At 46.9% G+C, this 19,032-nt stretch overlaps 1 protein-coding gene across 13 annotated transcripts in view; it reads left to right on the top strand.

Moving 5' to 3' along the window:
• Nucleotides 1-19,032, top strand: part of MYO9A (myosin IXA) — a 156,162-nt gene that overhangs the window by 129,576 nt on the left and 7,554 nt on the right. For 10 of the 13 annotated variants that reach the window (XM_015872538.2, XM_015872539.2, XM_015872537.2 and 7 more), the window contains 16 exons: nucleotides 469-591; nucleotides 911-1,060; nucleotides 1,308-1,618; nucleotides 2,576-4,210; nucleotides 4,766-4,847; nucleotides 5,351-5,563; nucleotides 10,411-10,523; nucleotides 10,785-10,942; nucleotides 12,468-12,691; nucleotides 13,165-13,281; nucleotides 13,700-13,888; nucleotides 14,741-14,788; nucleotides 15,401-15,512; nucleotides 16,387-16,448; nucleotides 17,998-18,190; nucleotides 18,377-18,505. In XM_015872538.2, coding sequence (XP_015728024.1) covers nucleotides 469-591; nucleotides 911-1,060; nucleotides 1,308-1,618; nucleotides 2,576-4,210; nucleotides 4,766-4,847; nucleotides 5,351-5,563; nucleotides 10,411-10,523; nucleotides 10,785-10,942; nucleotides 12,468-12,691; nucleotides 13,165-13,281; nucleotides 13,700-13,888; nucleotides 14,741-14,788; nucleotides 15,401-15,512; nucleotides 16,387-16,448; nucleotides 17,998-18,190; nucleotides 18,377-18,505 — 3,859 coding nt within the window. The remainder of the gene's footprint in view (nucleotides 1-468; nucleotides 592-910; nucleotides 1,061-1,307; nucleotides 1,619-2,575; nucleotides 4,211-4,765; nucleotides 4,848-5,350; nucleotides 5,564-10,410; nucleotides 10,524-10,784; nucleotides 10,943-12,467; nucleotides 12,692-13,164; nucleotides 13,282-13,699; nucleotides 13,889-14,740; nucleotides 14,789-15,400; nucleotides 15,513-16,386; nucleotides 16,449-17,997; nucleotides 18,191-18,376; nucleotides 18,506-19,032) is intronic. The other 3 variants (XM_015872535.2, XM_015872542.2, XM_015872540.2) reach the window with 3 other exon arrangements.

The following is a 19,032-nucleotide window of genomic DNA, read 5'->3' as shown; positions in this document are numbered from 1 at the left end:
AAAGGTGATTGCAGCAGAGTGGGGTTGGTCTCTTCTCACTGGTGACAGGTGATGGGATGAGGGGAAATGGCCTCAAGTTGCACAAGGGTAAGTTTAGGTTGGTTATCAGGAAAAACCTTCATTACGGATGGGGTTGTTAAGCACTGGAATGGGCTGCCTGGGGTGATGGTTGAGTCACCATCCCTGAATGTGTTTAAAAACTGTTTGCATGTGGTACTCGGGGACACAATTTAGTGGAGGGCTGTTAGTTAGGGTAGTATGGTTAGGTCATGGTTGGACTCGATGGTCTTTAAGGTCTTTTCCAACCTGAGCAATTCTATGATTTTATGCCATCTGTCCTTCTGCACCTGGACAGGTCCCCTTTTGTGTGACCAGTGGAGCAAATCCCAGTTACTTATGCAAAAAGATGACACGGCAGTTCCCACGTAACCCAGTCTTGATGATGGCGTTTGTTTTTTGCCTTCTCAGGACTTTGTGGACCATTTCCACGTCCTTCTGCCACAAGGAATCAGCCCATCCAAGCACAACGTCCATGATTTCTTCAGGAAAATAAAACTCAATCCAGACAATTACCAAGTTGGAAGAACCATGGTAAATGTTTATCTACTTAAGATAAAGATATGCCTGCATTTGTGCACAGTTATGTTAGTGCCTAGGTATATGCTTTTAACTAATGAAACTATTTTCCTTCTGTTCATTAGAAGCTAATGGTTTAAAGAATGCTTTTAATGTTGTTAGCACAAAATAGACTGGAATGTTGGTGTTTTCTTTTGACCAGGTCACAGTGGTCAGGTTATAGCAAGGTAACCTTCAAAACCCATGTGTGTGTGCAGGCATCTCACTGTTGTGACTGTCTCCCCAGAAGAGATGGCAAAAGTTCTGATTCATGCCTGGTGCTTTTATTTCCCAGGTTTTTGTGAAGGAGCGTGAGAGGCAGCTTCTGCAGGACCTGCTCCATCAGGAGGTGCTGCGCAGGATCACGTTGCTGCAGCGCTGGTTCCGCAGCATGCTCTGCAGAAGGCAGTTCCTGAACATGAGGCAGGCAGCAGTGATCATACAGGTAGGTGGCAGTGCCTAGCTTCATCACAGATATTTCCATGAGTCCTGCAGATACAGCTCTGGCTGCAGCTGGTGCATCTAATGCATAAAATCAGTTCCTGTCTCCTAGGAAGGAACTTATGATCAGAAGAGCAGTAGTTTGGGCATGGGAGAGATGCAGAGCTGGCATAAAGTCATGTGCTGTCCAGTTCCCAAATCAGTCCCATTTCTTGAAGCTGTTTTTTTTTCTCTACTTGCTATGTTTGCAGAGATTCTGGCGTAGCTACCAGAGCCAAAAGCAAGGCAAGCCATCACCAGACCCGCTCGTGCTCAACAAGGCTGCAGTTGTGCTCCAAACCCACTGGCGAGGCTTTGTGGAGAGGAGGAGGTTTCTGCAGATGCAGTTTGCAGCCCACCTCATCCAGAGCTGCTGGAGGGAGCACCTGAAGCGGAGGCATGAGGCGGCTGCCAGCATCCAGGCAGCCTGGCGGGGGCACTGCGCTCAGCGGCGGTACAGAACCAGCAGGCACGGGGTGGTCTGTTTGCAGGCAGCCTGCAGAGGATATTTAGCACGACAAAGGTAATGTTGGTCTTCTAATAAAGGAGTAAATAAGGAAATGCTTTTTGATAGCACCCAGTAGAGAAAGAAATGGCTGATGTGAATTCTTGTACTGCTTAGATCAAAGCGACGTACACGTGATGGTGCCCCTTCGTAGCATTGCTGATGTTTCTCCACCCTGCCCTGATCCTTTCTTTGCCTGCACTTTCTAACAGGAGTTCAGTTAGCTGCCCATCTTACTCCTGGACTAAGCAGAGCCTATTTCAGGTTAGAGCATGTAGGCGGTGGAAAGCTGAGGACATAAATACTTGGAAGGGGTTTTTTCTTGGCAGCAGCACCACTCTAAGTAGCCTATTTTTAACTCAGATTGGCTGACCAATCTGCTTGCTGCACCGCCTCACAGTGAATCAGTCAGCAAGTCAGGAGCAGGGCAGCAGTTACTCACTCCAGCTGCTGCAAGGAGAACAGCATTCACGACCATGCCTTGGCTCGCTGGCCACGGGGCAGGTCTTGATTTGTGCTTGGGAGACACTGCCTGCAAGGTGTGGAGTAACTGACAGAGAGCTGGGAGCTGGAAATAGCTCTTAGCCTGGAGAATGAGTGCCTGTTTGCTGTGCCAGAGGCATCCCAGGCAGGATGGGGAGGATGACAAAGCCCAGGTGATGCAATGTGTTACAGTTTTCTGGCTTATAAGCAAGCTACACCGGGGATGAGGGCTAAATCTGCTGTCATCAGCACGGGGGAAGCTTACAAGCGCATGCATTGGTGCAACTCCTGGGTAGGTGAGATGGCAAAAGAGAAGACTGGAAATGCAGTTTGTGCACAGAACATGATCGTGCGTCAGGTTGTACCTGCTTTGCAAGGAGAGTTGCTTGAGATGCCAACAGTGGTGAGATGATGGGGACGTCTGTGGTGATGAGATGCCACCTGTGCAGTGGGCACAGTGTTACAACATGCTGCTTTTCTGCTTTCTTGCAGGTTTAGAGCTTTGAAAGAGCAGAGATTGAAAGAGCTGCAGCTGGAGAATGGTTTATCAAGCAGAGAAGAAGATGGGCTGGAGACAGATGGGGCTTTGGAAATTAAGGGCTCTGACCCATCCAAGTGGGAGGACGGCTCGTTTGAAGAAAGAGTGAGAGCTATAGAGGAGCACAAGTCACTGATGGAGAATAATCGGGTGAATCACTTGGACCTCCTGGACACTTCTGCAACGTCGTCGTACAAAAGGCACGAGAGAGCCAGTAGCCAGAGCGGGATGGACACCGAAGAGGAAGTCATTGTACGGGAGAGACCCAAGTCACTGGAGGATCTGAATCAGAAGAAAGTTGTTCGTGCAAAAAGAGAAAGCCGGAGAATGCGTGAGCTGGAACAGGCAAAATTTAGCTTGGAGCTACTTAAGGTCCGATCCACTGGTGGGCTGTCACCCTCAGAAGAGCGGCAGTGGTCTACCGAGCTGGTATCTGAGGCACTTCATTCCCCTCAGGGAACCCCAGAGAGCGAAAGCTCTCAAGGGAGCTTGGAGATGTTAAGCTGTGAAGATACCCCAAGTAAACCCATTCCCCTAGTTTTAGATGTTCAGACTGAGAGCCGGGACTCTTTGCCTAGCAGTCCTCAGCCTCACCTACAGGACAAGTCTTTCTGTGCAACAGATGTGAACAGCAATTTATCCATTTGCAGAAGGATGCTTTCAGACATTGAGCTGCCCAATAACCACACTGCAAAGGAGCACATGGCCTGTGACCACCAGAATATCTACAAGATGCATCCAAGAGAAACATTCCTTTCTACTAATCTGCCTACTTTCTATGTTCCACCACAGGACAACATGAAGGTAAAGCAGTCACTGGTGGAGAATAACTTGAAGAACAAGGCGGTGGAAAGAGAGGAGAAAACTACTGTGTTCTCTGAGATGAGGAAGGACTCTGAGCAAGACCAGGGCAAAGTTTTGGGAAGGGAGGAAGGGGAAAAGTCTTCTGCCAAGAGAGAAGAACGTGGGATGGCCGCTGCAACGCAGACCCATTCTCCAGACTCTGTCATCAAGAGACTGGAGAAGCTCAACGTGGAGAAAGAAGAGCGACAAAAGCAGCTCCAGTTACAGAACGAGAGGGAGATGATGGAGCAGATCCGGCAGCAGAAGGAAATTTTAGAGAAGCAGCGCAAAGCCTTCGAGTTGGAGAAACAAGGCAGGGTGGAGGCTTTGCAGCGGGCTGAGCTGAGCAGAATGAAGGACTCTACTCTCAAGCCATCCAAAAAACTCGACTGCCGACCTCAGTCTGTCCTCATCCTGCACCCCCAGAGCAGAGCAGAGCACAGCGTGGCCCCAGCCTCATCAGTGGACATCAAAGGTCTCACTGTTGGGAGCAGGGGAGGCTCTCCAGCCCACGCTGCCCCCAGAGACAGACCCGTCAGCATGTTCATGGAGCGAAGAGAAGGGTCAGGAGCAGTGCTGGAATCACGGGGAAACCCCCGGCTGGCTGCAGACCCCAGAGATGCCCCAGGCAGCCCCTTCTCTAGGAATGAGCGCCTCCGGCAGCCCCGGGTGCCCAGCCAGCCTAGCGAGGAGATGAGGGCGAACACCATGTTCTTCACTCCCAGAGACAATCCCTTCGGGCTCCAGTGAGTACAAAGATGGTGTGCTTGCTTTGTAGGCTTTAGAATCATAGAATGGCCTAGGCTGAAAGGGACCACAGTGCTCATCTGGTTTCAACCCCCTGCTATGAGCAGTGTAACCAGCCACCAGACCAGGCTGCCCAGAGCCACATCCAGCCTGGATCTTCCCCACATACTTCCGTCAGTTTCTTTTGCTAGTTGGCTGATGCGCCAAGCAACAGGAAATGGAAAATTACATTTTAAAACGCCTACTTTTTGTCTGCCTGGAACTTAAATATTTCTATGTTTTGACAAAGCTGTGGCATTTCAAAACACAGAACTGGGAAGGTGCCATCCGTAACCACTGAGCAGGGTAGGGCGCAGCTTGGTGGACAGAAATTTACATCTTCTTGTCCTTCGGCATTAAGTCAGACCCCAAACAATTCTGAAAACCTGTGACCTCCAACTGTGATATCTCACTGATTGCTTGGGCTGCGTCCTTCTGCATTGCTGAGGGCTGGGCTGGCACAGGGGGGAAGCTTTAGTGAGAGAATGAAACGTCTCTGTTTTGTTGCCTTTCAGCAGGGAAGCAAGCCATCAATGCCTTCCCAAGGGTGAGCTGGCTCGGAAGCCATTTAAGATGCCTGGGTCTGGCCGAGGAGAGGTGAGCTGCCACTTTCTTATTTTGTCTTATAATTGAGAAGGGGAAGAAAACTCCCAAGCCCTTATTTTGCCAATTTTCCCTCAAATGTAAAACACAAGGACTGCTGTACTTGGGGATGGGGATGTCACACAAAGGCAACTTTCACACTTCCTCTTGGCAAAAAGCCCCCGTAGCATTAAGTGTGGCAGCTCTGAATTGCTCTGGATGACAAGCATCTCACAGTCCTGATGGCAAACGCCCAGTCTTGTCTTGTTTGGTTTAATGTCCATTTAAGTAACATTGATTATTGTCTCACTTTCTCCGTGCTGTCTTGGCTTTTGTTTTTGCTGGTTGTTTTTGCACTACGCATAATAACGTGTGTCCTCTGTGGAGTGCAATGTTCCTCAGACCATACTCAAGCTGCACTGTGTTGCCAAGCTTCGGTAGGATCTCTTTTTTATTTTTACATTTTCATTTTACGAACTTTTATTTCTGTTGTTATGTTTTATCATTTGGTCAAGCAGGTTCCCAGACCGACCCATAAAAAGAAAGCCCGCATGGCGCGGACGCGCTCCGATTTCTTGACTAGAGGTACTTTTGCTGATGGGGAGGGGGATACGGAGGAAGATGATTACGATGGCAATTTTGAGTTCCTCCTCTCCTCTGACCTACCTCCTCACCCTGAGGCAGGGCCTGCGGCCCGGCTCGGCCAGGCCTGTTACAGTGACTCCGAAATGGTAATTCTCTAACTTGTTGGGGAAGGAGAAAAGAGGGAGCAAGATCTGCGGGAGCCTTTCTTTGCTAATCTTGGCTGCACGGATCCTACACTGCTTCTTCTCCCACTGACATGGACGTTGTAGATGGGTAAACTCAGAGAACACAGCAGAAAGGCATACAAAACAGAAAGGGAAATTATTCCATTCTTTCTCAGTCATGGTGATGTTTACTGGCTTGGTTGGAGAACAGCTTCCATGGTTTCTTTAGATTGCACAGCTACCTTTTGTTTGTTCATGGCTTAACCAGGATTCCCTCCATCAGAAGGTCCCACTGGGATCCTTTGGCTCTAGCAAAGTGATAGATGTGTATGCGTAGAAAAGATCAAGGCAAACATTAGACAAAAAAGCAGCAGACAACAAGGAAAACAATATAAGCCTTGCACTTTTGATGTGGTATCCTTAGGTTATCCAAAGATTGTCCGGTCCTCAATTACTGGGCAAACATTGGCCAAGAGTATCTTAGAGAAAGTAAAAACCTGAAAACTGGGCAATAGAAACATAGTGTGTTTAAAAAAAGATAAAGAAAGGCACCTTACTGGTGCTGTCCAGGAGGGGTGGCAGTGACTGACAGGTTTTGGAGGTGCAAGAGGATGGCCCCTTGCTACTCTTACCTACTTGTTCTGTGGCTGGAGGTGGCTGTGCTGCCCATGTAGATATATGGATGAGCACAAGGCAGTGACTATCTCATGCTTAAGCATTCAACATGGCTTCACTCATATGCTCACACTGCAGGGATAATGTGGGATGGAGCATAAACACAAACAAACATACAAACAGGATTGGCTTTTCACTTTGTGCTCATCCTGTGGTGCTGCTGCAGCAAATACCTTATGTGATCTTAAAGTCTGCCTTTGTAAGAAAGGCTGAGGAGGCTTTTTGGGACTTCTCTGCTAGCAGCTTTTATTGTATGATTATTTTCTTCTCCCCCTCCAGGATGATTTCCTGACCAGGAAGGGTGGAGATTTTCAAATTCTCCTGATAAAATGTCTCACCTTTTGAGCCAGGAATATAGTGCAGTCTGGCAGGAAGGTGGTTGAAAGACACAGCTCTTCAAACTGAAATTACTCAGCTGCCCTTTACTCCATCTCCCTGCTTTTATAATGGGAAAGGGGGAATTTTACATAGGACTTATGTCAGAACAAGTTTTTTATCCCTCATTTAGTGAGAAGTCAGCTTAAGTAGTCATGCCCAAGCAGATGCGGTGCCTCCGTCCTGCCCCCTTGCTTTCATGGATTTGAATACACGATGAGAAAGGGACGATGAGAAGTTACTAACTTAAAAGAATCAAAGGTCCTTCATTAAAGAACCTACATTCAAATGGGGGAAAAATTAGGAACAAGAAGCCAAATTGGGAGGTGCCGGTCTGAAACCATCTGAGGAGCCCAAGAAAGCCACGTTGCCTGAAGGCTGTCCCTCTGTAAATGCTCAGTGTGTGTTCATGTGCTTTTGTCCAAGGGAGTCTTGATAAGATGAAGGCAACAACATTCTCCGAGGTGATGTTAAAAGCCATCATTTCCCTCAGGGTTTCCTTCTGCCAGTCTTGTTGATTGCTCAGATGGGAGTGGACCAGGTCCTTGGAAATGCTGGAAGCAACAGCTCAAAGCACAGCGAGGGCCTGGGACAAGGGGCTGTGCCCTGCTGTGTTCCTGGAGGCTACCCTGTTACAAAGCCTTTGTATTTGAGCTGTAGAAGTCTTTCCCACTGGCAATCTCTGCTGAGCAAGGTGCTTGGAAAACTCCTTCCTTGTGGGGGAGCTGGCTCACATAGAGATGCTGCTGGGACTCTGCTCACCTGCGTTAACAGATCTCACTGCATGCAAGTAGCAGTAGTGCCAACTGTGTCTCATCTCTTTTCCTGTGTCTCTTTTCTCTGTGCTCCTTCCCTGGCTCTAACCATGGGTGACAGCAGCTCCACATTTCATGGTTCAGTTCTGCTTTCTAGCAAACCATATTTGTAAAGCTGTGTGTGCAGTGGTATCCTGTGTCTGTATGTCCTGGCCCCATGTATGGTGTTTTCGTCTGTATTCTGCATTACAGGTTTGGGACCAGCATTTTGGCATGTATCTTCTCTTTGTCAGGATCATCATGCCATGAAGGGAGAGCTCTTGAAAGCAGCAAAATTTAGAGACTGCTTATTCGTGTTTATTAGCAGAGCCTGTCTGGGTATTCCAAATCATGAAGCAGTCTAAAATAGAGCAGACTGGTGCACCTTAGGTTCAAGCAGGGGATATGCATGTGACCATATTTGTTGTGCCTTGTGATACTCACATGAAGATACGTCCAGCAGTCTCCATATGCAGTCTGGTTGTTATTCTGGTAAACAGCTTATTCATACAGCTCCTTCCTCTGGCTGCAGCATTCCCAAAAGCCTCTTTTGATGTGCTGCTTGGTGGCTGAGGATCACTTGTAACCCAGCACAGCTGAGCACAGGGTGACTCTGCACTGGCACTGTGTTACCCCAGGTTTCCTGGCTGTGGCAGCCCACCAGGCACGGATGCTCCAGGCTAAATCCAAGGCAGTAAAGACCAAGAGTATCATCAGCCAGGGCCACAGCCCGAGGTGCGCCAGTATATTAGGTGGCTGCTTAAGGTACTGCTGACTGCAGAGAGCCCAAGTGCCTTTTAGGGTGAAGCAGTGATATATTTTGCTCCAGCTTTCATCCTGAAGCCACAAATCAAAAAACAGCAGCTTGACATCTACTGATTCTGAAGAGCCACCTGTCCCAGGCTTTAGGAAGCCCTTCAGTGCAGTATGCAACACTGCTGCCTGCTGGAACAAATAATCTCATTTGTAAAATGGCAAGCAAAATAGAGATTGTGCTTTTGGAGGAAAAAATGGGGTTCCCTCTTCCTCCTCAGGGTGATTGCAGACTCCTGGCTATGTGCTTTGTGGTGCATCCAGGTCCAGCCAATGACCTGCCCCTTCTGCTGGAGGAGTCCCTCAAACAGAGGAGTCAGTGTCAAAAATGCCTTCAGTCCTCTCAGAGCCTTGCAGTGGTAACAGAGGAAACACTTAGCTGAAGTAGATATAGAGGCAGAGCAGGGAGATAGTGCTGGTACTGGTGAGATTACAGGTAGGGGCCATCTCCCTAGAAAATCTTTGCAGCGAGGCATGTGGACCCAGGGATGTCTCCGTGTGACAAAAGAAAGGCCACAGAGTCTTTGTGAGCCTTAGCAGTGAGGCTGTGTGCCTCTTCCACACATGTCCGCATAGACACTGATGCCAGGGAGTGTTTCTTCCCCACGGTTTTGTTCCATGCAGGTAAAGGTGAGGGCCATTTCCAGACCCCATCCTTTAACAACCAGCAGGCATTGATGGCCCTGATGCATTTTGCTTCTTAGAGAGACCGTTTCAGCAGAATTTAACAGAGAATTTTCTCTGTCTTGACGTCTCTAATCCATTCCATGGATTATGAGGTCTTTTTTCACCTTGTACCTCTCCTCCATTTATGTGGGATCATCACTGGGATGTAGGGACAACAGGAAGAAGAAATCCTTGAATGGTTTTGGCAGCTTCTGTGGTTTCCAGATGCAATTTTCCCTTGTGTGCTGCCATCTCCTGGCTGGCAGGGAGATCAGTGCAGTTGGTGAGGCCTGTATATTGCAGAATTTTATATCAAGTGTTTTTAATAGGAAGAAAAGTGAATGCTTTAAAAACACAGTGCATTCAGCGGAGACATCTAGGCCAAGGGAAAGATAAAGGGGATACCTCCAAATCATGTCACACAGCCTGATTCCCTGCTTTGCTCATGCCAAAAGTCCCTCCTCCAATCACAGCTGCAGTGGAAAATTAAAAAGAAAAGTTGCTATTTGTATAAATGTGGCCAGAACATTTCTGGGCAGTGCTGCTTTCTGGGTGGCTTCCTTCTCTGTGCTGGGCAAACCAAGGGGAGATGTCAGGAAAGCTTCCCAAGACAAAATGGTGTGGCTCAGATAACAGTGGTGGAGGCTTTGTGAGCATGTGAAAAGAGAGATATGAAGGTAACATCTCTGTTTGTGCTGCCTCTTGGGACACGCTTTGTGGATAGCAACTGCAAGTTACTAACCATGTCAGCTGGGGCCTCTGAAGACTCCAGGGAGAGGAGGAAATGCACCATGTCTTGCCTTGTCTCTTCCTGAGCACCGGCTATTAGAAATAGTGCAAAATGTATCATTGTACAGTGTGAAATGATAATTTGTTATTTATTACTAGTGGAATTCCATTAATTATTGCAAATTCACGTTGCCCTTAGGAGATTATTCCACGACTTCTAAAGTGGTGATGAAAGCAGAGGTCATTCGTATCAAAGCTGTTTAATGTCTTATTTCTAAAGGATCCATTTCAATGTGTCCTTGGCACAAAGTCTTTGGATTTCCTGTTTTTGTTCCCTTCTGCAAAGCCTTCTATGGGAGCTGCAGGCAGGCTCTGTGGGATGGATCCATACGGTAGATAGGGGAACACCACAAAGCACCTTGGTTTGGCTAATGATTGAGCTAATGGGCTCTTCTTGAATGCAGAGCTGCCCAGCCCAAGGCGGCTGAGCAGTTCCATGGTGGTGAGAAACCTGTAGCCTGGTACACACTGGCTTTCTGCATTTATCACTCAAGGAGAAGGTAGACCTCAAAGCAGGGGTGGAGAGCTGTCCTTCTGCTTCAGGTGTCATTAAAATACTACTGTAGTTCCTGTTGTATCTAGGACCATAGCAAATAAAGATAAGGTTTGTTTTTCAATCATTACAGACATAATCTTTAACTAATGCGTTAAAAAAGTGGCATTTGGCATTCCAAGAACAGTGTCATTTTTTAATAATTCATCTCTTAATGGTTACAGACAACTCAGCGATTCTCCTCAGGGGATGGTCAACCAAAGCTTCACAAAACCATGTCTCAGGGGGAGATCGGGAAGCTGGTGGATGCACAGAAGCCCCTTGCCCCAGATGGGAGGTAAGGAACATGGGACAAGCCTGCCCCGTGCCCTTCTGCACCCTAAACCCTGCTGCTCCCCAGCTCAGTGGCTTTGATTCAACCAGCTGGAAGCACCAATTGCATGTTTTGTACATGACCATGAAGTTGCCCAATTAGAAGAAGCAATCGTAAGGATTTAACTCCTAAAGGGATGTGGAGGTCTGGGAGTCTTCGAGTAGTTTTGGGCTGAAGGAAACTCCCCTAGTTAAGGCAGTTCCTCTTTCCACAAATTGTCTGCAGGTCTCAACGAGCCAAGATGAGATTTTGGGTGAAGGGAAAGCAAGGGGAGAAGAAGACCGCCCGGGAGAAGCTTGCCACACAGTCTGAGCTGCTGGAGCTGTATGCTGAGCAGGAGGTGCCCAGCAGGGAGGTGGCTACTGGCCTGCAGCTTGGCGAAGGTGAGTGGTGGGTGAGCAGGCATCAATGTGTTGTAGTGGCACAGAAACTGCTTTTGCTATCATAGCAGAGTTGAATGCTGTAGCTTTTGGGAGTCTGGATTTATGTAGCCATTAAGGGTCACCCAGTTCATGGTGACGCAGATAAAGACACAGAAGTGAAGGATGTGGAGTTGGAGTGTTGGAGTGGGTGCAGAGGAGGCCACTAAGATTATCAGAGGGCTGGAGCAGCTCTGCTATGAAGAAAAGTTGAGGGAACTGGGCTTGTTTAGCTTGGAGAAGAGAAAGCTTGGGGAGACCTCATTGTGGCCTTCCAGTACTTGAAAGGAGAGTATAAACAGGAGGGGGAATGGCTGTTTTTCAGGGTGGGCAGTGATAGGACAAGGGGGGATGGTTTTAAACTGAGACAGGGGAGGTTTGGGTTGGATCTTAGGAGAAAGTTTTTCACCCAAAGGGTGGTGACACACTGGAACAGGTTGCCCAAGGAGGCTGTGGATGCCCCATCCCTGCAGGCATTCAAGGCCAGGCTGGATGTGGCTCTGGGCATCCTGGGCTGCTGGTTGGTGACCCTGCACACAGCAGGGGGTTGGAACTGGATGATCGTTGTGTTCCTTTTCAAACCAGGCCATTCTGTGATTCTGTGATAAATGTGTTTATCTGTAAAGTTGAAGTATCTGTAAATAGGAGTTTCAGACATGGTTGTGTGGTCTGTGTGTGGCTGCTGTAAGGAAATGGCATGGATGGGAAGGAAGTGTTGCTTTGCTTCTGTTGACTTCATGAGTGACATCAACCCAGTGGCAGGAAAGGCAGAGACTAGGATCCAGAACAGATCTGGAGGAATTCAGAAAGCACTCAGAAAAGATGCTGTGCTATGTGATCCAAAGCAGATATCACTTCTTTCACAATTTCTGTGTAGTTTTAGAAGTAGAAACTGTTGCTTTGCTCTGGGAGGCAAAGGACAAGGACAGAGGACAACCCCCCTTCTCCCCAAGCCCCAAAGCCAGCTGTGTGCCATTACCAGCACCTCCATCTCCTGCCCTGGAGCTAATCCTCCCGGCAGCCGTCTGGACAGCGACAGATGTTTCTCTTCTTGACAGAGGAAATAACCAATGGAGAAGTGACATTTAATCTTCCTACAAGCACAGCACAATACTTTTCTCCTCCTGTTTCCTTATTTTGGTGACAGAACTGTTTTCTCTTTGTGTTACCTTGGCTGTCGGTGCAGCTCTGGGAAATGATGCATCGTTTTTCACTTACTGAGAGTTCATCAGCTGTCACAGGTTGTTATTACTGCCTGAGAACGAGCCCTGCTTCTCTTTCAGGACCTACATAAAATGCAGGAAGAAGCATTTTTATTGCTTAATGCTCCATCTCACCTAATTCAGGAGATGCAGAAAAACAAAACACACTGCAGAATTCCAGTGAAGTCAAATACCAAACACTGATGCAGCATTCCATTCTAGGCAGAGAGCATGTCAGCTAACCTGTGTTTTTTTCCTCTCTCTCCTTCTTTAATTATTATCCTTAGAGTTGGGTCCTCACCATCTGACCCCACCGCGGAGCCCTGAGCTGTCAGGAATCTACCGGAGAGAATTTAAGGAGAACAAAGAGCCTTCCCCCAAAGTGAAACGCAAACGTAGCGTCAAAATCAGCAACGTGGCTCTGGAGCCTGTGCAGTGGCAGAACGACTCTCTGCAGATCATAACCAGCGTGAGTGACCTGAAGAGCATGGATGAGTTTCTTCTGAAAAAGGTAACAGCTGCTGTTGGTGCTCCACCTAAATCAGAGAGCTCTGAGAGCAGATGGAGGCAACTGAGCAATGTTATCCTGGAGGCAGCAGTAGCAGTGCTAACAGTCCATGTGGGAGAAATATTAGTTGCATTCTCAAAGCTGCTAAGAGTGCACAACATGCACCAGGGCTGACTCAGGACAAAGGACAGGCACACTGTGCACATATGACACGAGCACAGCAGCTCTGGGACTTCCGCTGCTTTGAGCTGCCCCTAATGGCATCAGAAATGGGAGACCCAGGAGTGCAGGAGTTGAAGGCTCCAGGGGAGCACTCATGTTTCCACATTCTGAGTTTGTGTGCAGGAAAAACTGCCCTGCAGCTACATGTTGTCATCATCTGCCCATAGCGGAGCAGCTGTTTGTTAGTGGTGCTCTGTCTTCTGTAGTGCCACAGCAAAAGTCATGTTTGTGCATAACACCCTTTGGTTTCCCAGATGAATGAGCTGGATAATGAGGACAGCAAGAAGGACACGCTGGTGGATGTTGTGTTCAAGAAAGCACTGAAGGAATTCCGGCAAAACATCTTCAGCTTTTACTCCTCAGCATTAGCGGTGAGTGACCGGACAGCACGTGGGACCTCCAGGAGGTGCTTTGAGTTCTGCTGGTAGGGATGTCACCAAGCCCTTGATTACTGATCTGCTTATCCTAAAGGGAAGATGCTCTTCATTTACATTCAGTCCCATGAAGCTGTAAATTTGGAATTGCTCTTCCTTGTTAACTCATACTTCGGGTGGAGATTCCGGGTCCACTGGAATCAGAATGAGTTTCAGCTGAAAGGGAGATGACAATCAGTCAGCAAACACCTCTCTGCCACCCAAGTGGTCTGGAAACCTGTGTGTTTAAGTTGTGAGTTGTAAACATCTGAGAAATATAGTGAGGTGGAAGCCATTCTTGCTGAAATAATTGCCTGGAGCAGAAGAGGCAGCTTTATGTGAATAAAAATTTCTTCTTTTTCTACTTCTGTAACAGATGGATGATGGGAAAAGCATCCGCTATAAGGACTTGTATGCCTTATTTGAGCAGATTCTTGAGAAGACTATGAGGCTTGAACAGAGGGACTGGAGCGAGTCTCCAGTTAAAGTCTGGGTCAATACATTCAAAGTCTTCCTGGATGAATATATGATAGAGTACAAACCCCTGGACTACACTGCAGTGAAGGTACTTGGCATTTTCTTGGACTCTTGGAAGATTTGTGAGCTATGTGTCTGCAGAGTCATGCTCAGATGCCTGGTCTGTTATCTTCTCTTGTGCTGTGAGCTGAGATGGGCAACATAAGCAGGCACACAAGGCACGATTCACTGGTGTTTCATCAGGCTCAGCAAACACAGGTTCTTACCTGGGATGAGCTTGGCCTTCACCACTGCCAACAGGTGGACCTTGTCTCCAGGGCAAGTCTGCAGCCATCGATGGTGGGTAGGAAGGCAGCTCAGATCTTTGAGAGATGTAAAAGCAATGTGCTGTTTTCTGTTGGCTCTTGAACACCAGTGATGTTGTGCATCACTCTTGGTCTGGCTGTGGGAGCGGGGTATGCAGGTAGTGATCTCAGGGGCTGAATTCAGGCAGTCTACAAACCTGAGCTCCTTGCTTTCTACTCCTTTTTGTCTGTGAGGACCATCTCTGGGTCTTGGAAGATGGTGTTTCTTGTGCATTAGGAAGAGCAAATGTCCCATCTTTGGTCTTCTTCTGTGAGTCCTCTGCAGGCTCTCCACATAGGATTTCTTCCAGGGCTCTGGCTGCAGTGGTGTGCCCTTGGGTGTCTTACTTGGGATCAAAATCTTTAGGTCACAGGTGCTGGACATGGAGCCAGAGCAGCTGCTAATCCCAGCTCTGAGGTGAAGATGGTGACAGTTGGCCAGGGGATTCTTGAAAACAAGGTGGCCCTTGCAGTAGGAGTGCTCCTTGGAGTGCATGGCAGGATGGGGCTGGAAAGAGGTGGTCACATTTGAGACCTCTGCATGCTTTACTTGTGGAGATTGCCCATAAACATGCTCAAATCTCTTTTAATACCAGGTGCCAAAAACAGAACGAAAAAAGAGAAGGAAGAAAGAAGCAGATGTGGTGAGTTGAGCACCCTGGGCCTGTGAGTTAAAGAACTGGTCCCTGTGGCCAGAACTACACCTGATAAAAGACCTGCTAATGACATATCCTGTGGTGAGATCTCAGTGTCTCACTTAGTGAGCATTCAGCCTTGAAAAGGTGCTGGGAAGATGGACAAGGTGAATTTGGTTTGCCTGTGAATGGCTGTAGGTTACAACAACAGGCTGTAAAGCAGCACTTTTATTCAGATCAAGAACTGCTGTGGGCTGTTCTATGAAAACAAGTTCCACATCCCACCTTAGTCAAGACCAGATGTGTATCTGACAGAGCTTTTGTCTTAAAAGATGTAATGGCACTGGGAAAGATGTAAAGGAAAAAGGGCCGTGGAAATAGAGAAGCGCTCTTCAGAATGGAGAGCTTGACCAGTCAAACACAGCTGGTTTCTAAACTGCTTACACGAAGATTTTGTTCCATACAGTCTGGATTTCTGAGCTGCTGCAGGGTTGTTGGTCCAAAAAGAAAACAGAAATAGCTAAAAGACATAAGAGCCCATGTTGGAGGGATGGCCCCATTGTGCTCCCCATTCTGAAGTCTCCAGTTCTTTTTCTCACTACCAAATCTTTCTCATCACAGGTGGAAGAACACAACGGGCATATCTTTAAAGCAACTCAGTACAGCATCCCCACCTACTGTGAATATTGTTCCTCCTTGATCTGGATAATGGACAGAGCTTCTGTTTGTAAATGTAAGCGTGCTCCATTCGACCTCTTGCTTTTTTATTTACTTCTAATGCTTATATTGCAGTCGTGGGGTTTGGGGCTCTGAAAGGTGTTTTCTGCTGTTTCGGACAAGCCCACTGTCAAATGTTTGGGGTTTTTCACATTAGAATAGCTTATAAGGTAAACCTCAAGGATTTCTGAAGTCACCTGGTGAGTTCATACTGCTGTTCCTTCCAAAATGTACAGCATTGTTGTGCTTGGGAGCTTTATATGAAAAATCAAAACTCATGTTTTCAAACCATTCAAACCACCTTTAAGTTGTACTTTAAGAAGGGATAGTAAGGTGTCTCTGAGAGGTATGGTGCACATACAACTGCAGCCTTTGGGTGGATGCCTGAGTGTCTTTTGGCCATCACTGGGCTTGGACCGTTTGACCTGCAGGCACTTGGACTTTGGGGTAGATCAGGAGAGTGGAGATGAAGAAACAGACAGGATTGAGATCTTATTTTGTTTTTTTCCATTGATTCTTCAATTAGGTTGGAAATAGCCATCCTGCGGTGCTTCAGGCTGGTATCCAGTGCAGGAAGAATACAAATTAGGTGCTATTTCCAACCTCTGAGTGTATCCATGTCTGATAGCTCAGAGTGACTCATGGATTATTTTCTGAGTTGATCTATCAGGTTTTTTTTTTTAACACTTCGGGGACTTAAATATAGAGCTTTTAAAATGAAAGGATTGTTAATTTTGTCATTTGAGTGAATTTAATATAGAATTGAACCCTTGAAAAATGCAAATTTGCCATGTGTCTGACCTCCTAGCCCTAGGAAGAGCTACTTAATTCACATTTCTGCAGAGGTCTGAAGTTTTGGATTATTAAGTGCTATTTTTTCTTTGCTGCAGTATGTAAATATGCTTGTCACAAGAAGTGCTGTCTTAAAACCACGACCAAGTGCTCCAAAAAGGTAAGCTTCTCTCGTTCCTTTTTTCTCACTGAATACCTTTCCACTTATGATCCCAGTCTCATACAGCCTTTTTTAAACAAACACTCATGGCCACAGAACTGAATACAGAGCTGGCAATAACCCTTTGTTGGGCTGGAGCTCCCTGGAGGTTACTCCATTCACTGCTTCTGTGGCTGCACATATTTCAGTGGTAACAGAGTGATTCATCAATATATATATCTGCCCAGTCATTCAGCAGCTCTTCCTGTGATGTTCCCTGGCTTGTAGCCATGCTGAATAATAGAAACCTGCCTCATTCTATAGCTTTCAAGGGCTTCACAATGTGGCTGCTATCAATAGATAACATTTTTTAATAGAGTTAGTGTTACAAAGAGAGCTTGCAAAACCCAGTGCCTGTCATAGTGGTACTTCAGTTTTGGCTTCCATGGCTTTATGTTTGTTTTCAGAAGGTCAGGATGCTTCCAGTGGCCACTGGGGGTCTTTCACAGCCAAAAGTGGGACCCACTGCAGCACCTCCAGCCTTGGTTTCTCAAGGCTAATGCTTTTGTTCCCAGTATAAAAAGCAGAAATACAGGTTGTTCTTCACCCTGCTGTTCTGATAGGGCTCACAGCGTAGTCCCCAAACAGCTGCAGCACTACAGCTGAGCTGTGGCACGAGGATGGGGACAGCAAGAAGTGAAGGGTGGGTGGATGGTGCTTAAAGCACTTACTGTGCTCATTAGAGATGAATTAAATACTGTTGGTCGTGTTAGAGTATGTGATTGACAGTGAATGAATGCAGCAGGTCACACCAGTGAACAACGAATCATCAGGCTTTCTTTTTTGGTTGTTGCTTTGGATAGTTTATTTTGTGCTGCTTAAGCCCCCAAAAATGATAATGCAGCCAGGATAATAATGCGTGCTAAGCTTTACAAGCCCCCCAGGAGGCTTTGCAGGTGTACAGCCTCCATAAAGCATTATAATTACTCTTTTTTTCCCCAAGAAAATATATATATATATATGTGTATATATATATATGCTTGAATGTATTTGCTTTGATATGGTTTTCTTCTGGACTTCTGGACTTTCTCTATCTTGCATTCCTTTTTCTAGGACTGGGCACTTGTGTTAAGATTCTGTTAGGTCTTTGGACTTTGCACACTGAGATTCTCTTGTGCAGGATGTCTTTGATCACATGTGAATTTGCTGAACATCAAACCTGTCGAGGCATTTGCAGCCAGCAAAAGGGGATTTGCTGATGATTTTATCACGTCTTTAAGTTCAGTGTTATGGATATTATATAATTGCTAATGCTGCTAAAGTTGCTCTAGTTAACCAAGACTCCAGTTTCCCTATCCTGCTTTGTGCATCATCTCCGAGTAGTTAAATCATTCTTGCAGATGGGGCAGGAGATAGAGGAGGACCATGCCCAGCTTTATTTGGCCAGGAGTGTCATAACCATGGTTGTTAAACAAAGAAAACCCAAATGGTTATGACTTCAGGTCAGGTTATGGCACATTGCTTTCTGCAATTAGTTTCAGCCCTTTTCCATTTTTCTCTTCCCCATCAGTATGATCCTGAGCTCTCATCCCGGCAGTTTGGAGTGGAGCTCGCCCGGCTGACCAGCGAGGAGCGAGCTGTGCCACTGGTGGTGGAGAAGCTGATCAACTACATAGAAATGCATGGGCTGTACACGGAGGGCATCTACAGAAAATCAGGGTCTACCAACAAGATCAAGGAGCTGCGGCAAGGGCTCGATACAGGTAAAAGGGAAAACAAAGCACAGGAAGAAAAATCTCTGCAACAGCAAGGATTGGTGTAAGCAGACACTGCTTCCACATTTCCAACTAAATGCTCAATACAAAATCCATTTTCACATACAGCTTAATATTGATCATTATCTCTTCTTTTTGTACCTTCTCAATGCACTGCTGGACCTCACTGAGCAGACATAGATAATGTGAATTTAGATGACTACAACATCCACGTCATTGCCAGCGTCTTCAAGCAGTGGCTCCGAGATTTACCCAACCCTCTCATGACTTTCGAGCTATACGAGGAGTTTCTGCGGGCAATGGGTAAGGGACATCCTTTCCCACTGCTACAGGGTGGGTTGAGACTGGATATAAGGATGGAAGTTTATACTTTGAGGATGGTGAGGCCAAGGAGCAGCTGCCTGGAGAAGCTGTGGATGCCCCATCATTGGAAGTGTTCAGAGCCAGGCTGGATGGGACTCTGTGCAGCTTAGTGTAGTGAAAGGTGTCCGTGTCCATGGCAGGGCAGTTGAAATTGAATATTCTTTAAGATCTTTTCCAACCCAAACTATTCTGTGATTGCAGTTCCTAGGCTGAGGGAAATAACAGCCACTTCAAGTACGTAATTCTTTCTTGGGGCCCAAATCATCTTATTTTACCCAGTCTTACTTGCCCAGAGTCTGACGTTCTGCTGTAAGATTGCTCACACACAGCCACAGGCAGGTCAGCATTGTGCTTGGTAGCGTGACATTTCATCATGTTCGGCAGATTTAAACCCAGCTACCTTTTAAGTAGTGGAAATAGGCATGAAAATGCATCATTTTAAACAGGAAACGGAGACAGAGTCCAAC

Source organism: Coturnix japonica, chromosome 10 (genome assembly GCF_001577835.2).
Source record: "Coturnix japonica isolate 7356 chromosome 10, Coturnix japonica 2.1, whole genome shotgun sequence".
Taxonomy (NCBI): domain Eukaryota; kingdom Metazoa; phylum Chordata; class Aves; order Galliformes; family Phasianidae; genus Coturnix; species Coturnix japonica.
This window is presented reverse-complemented; position numbering and strand designations above follow the sequence as displayed.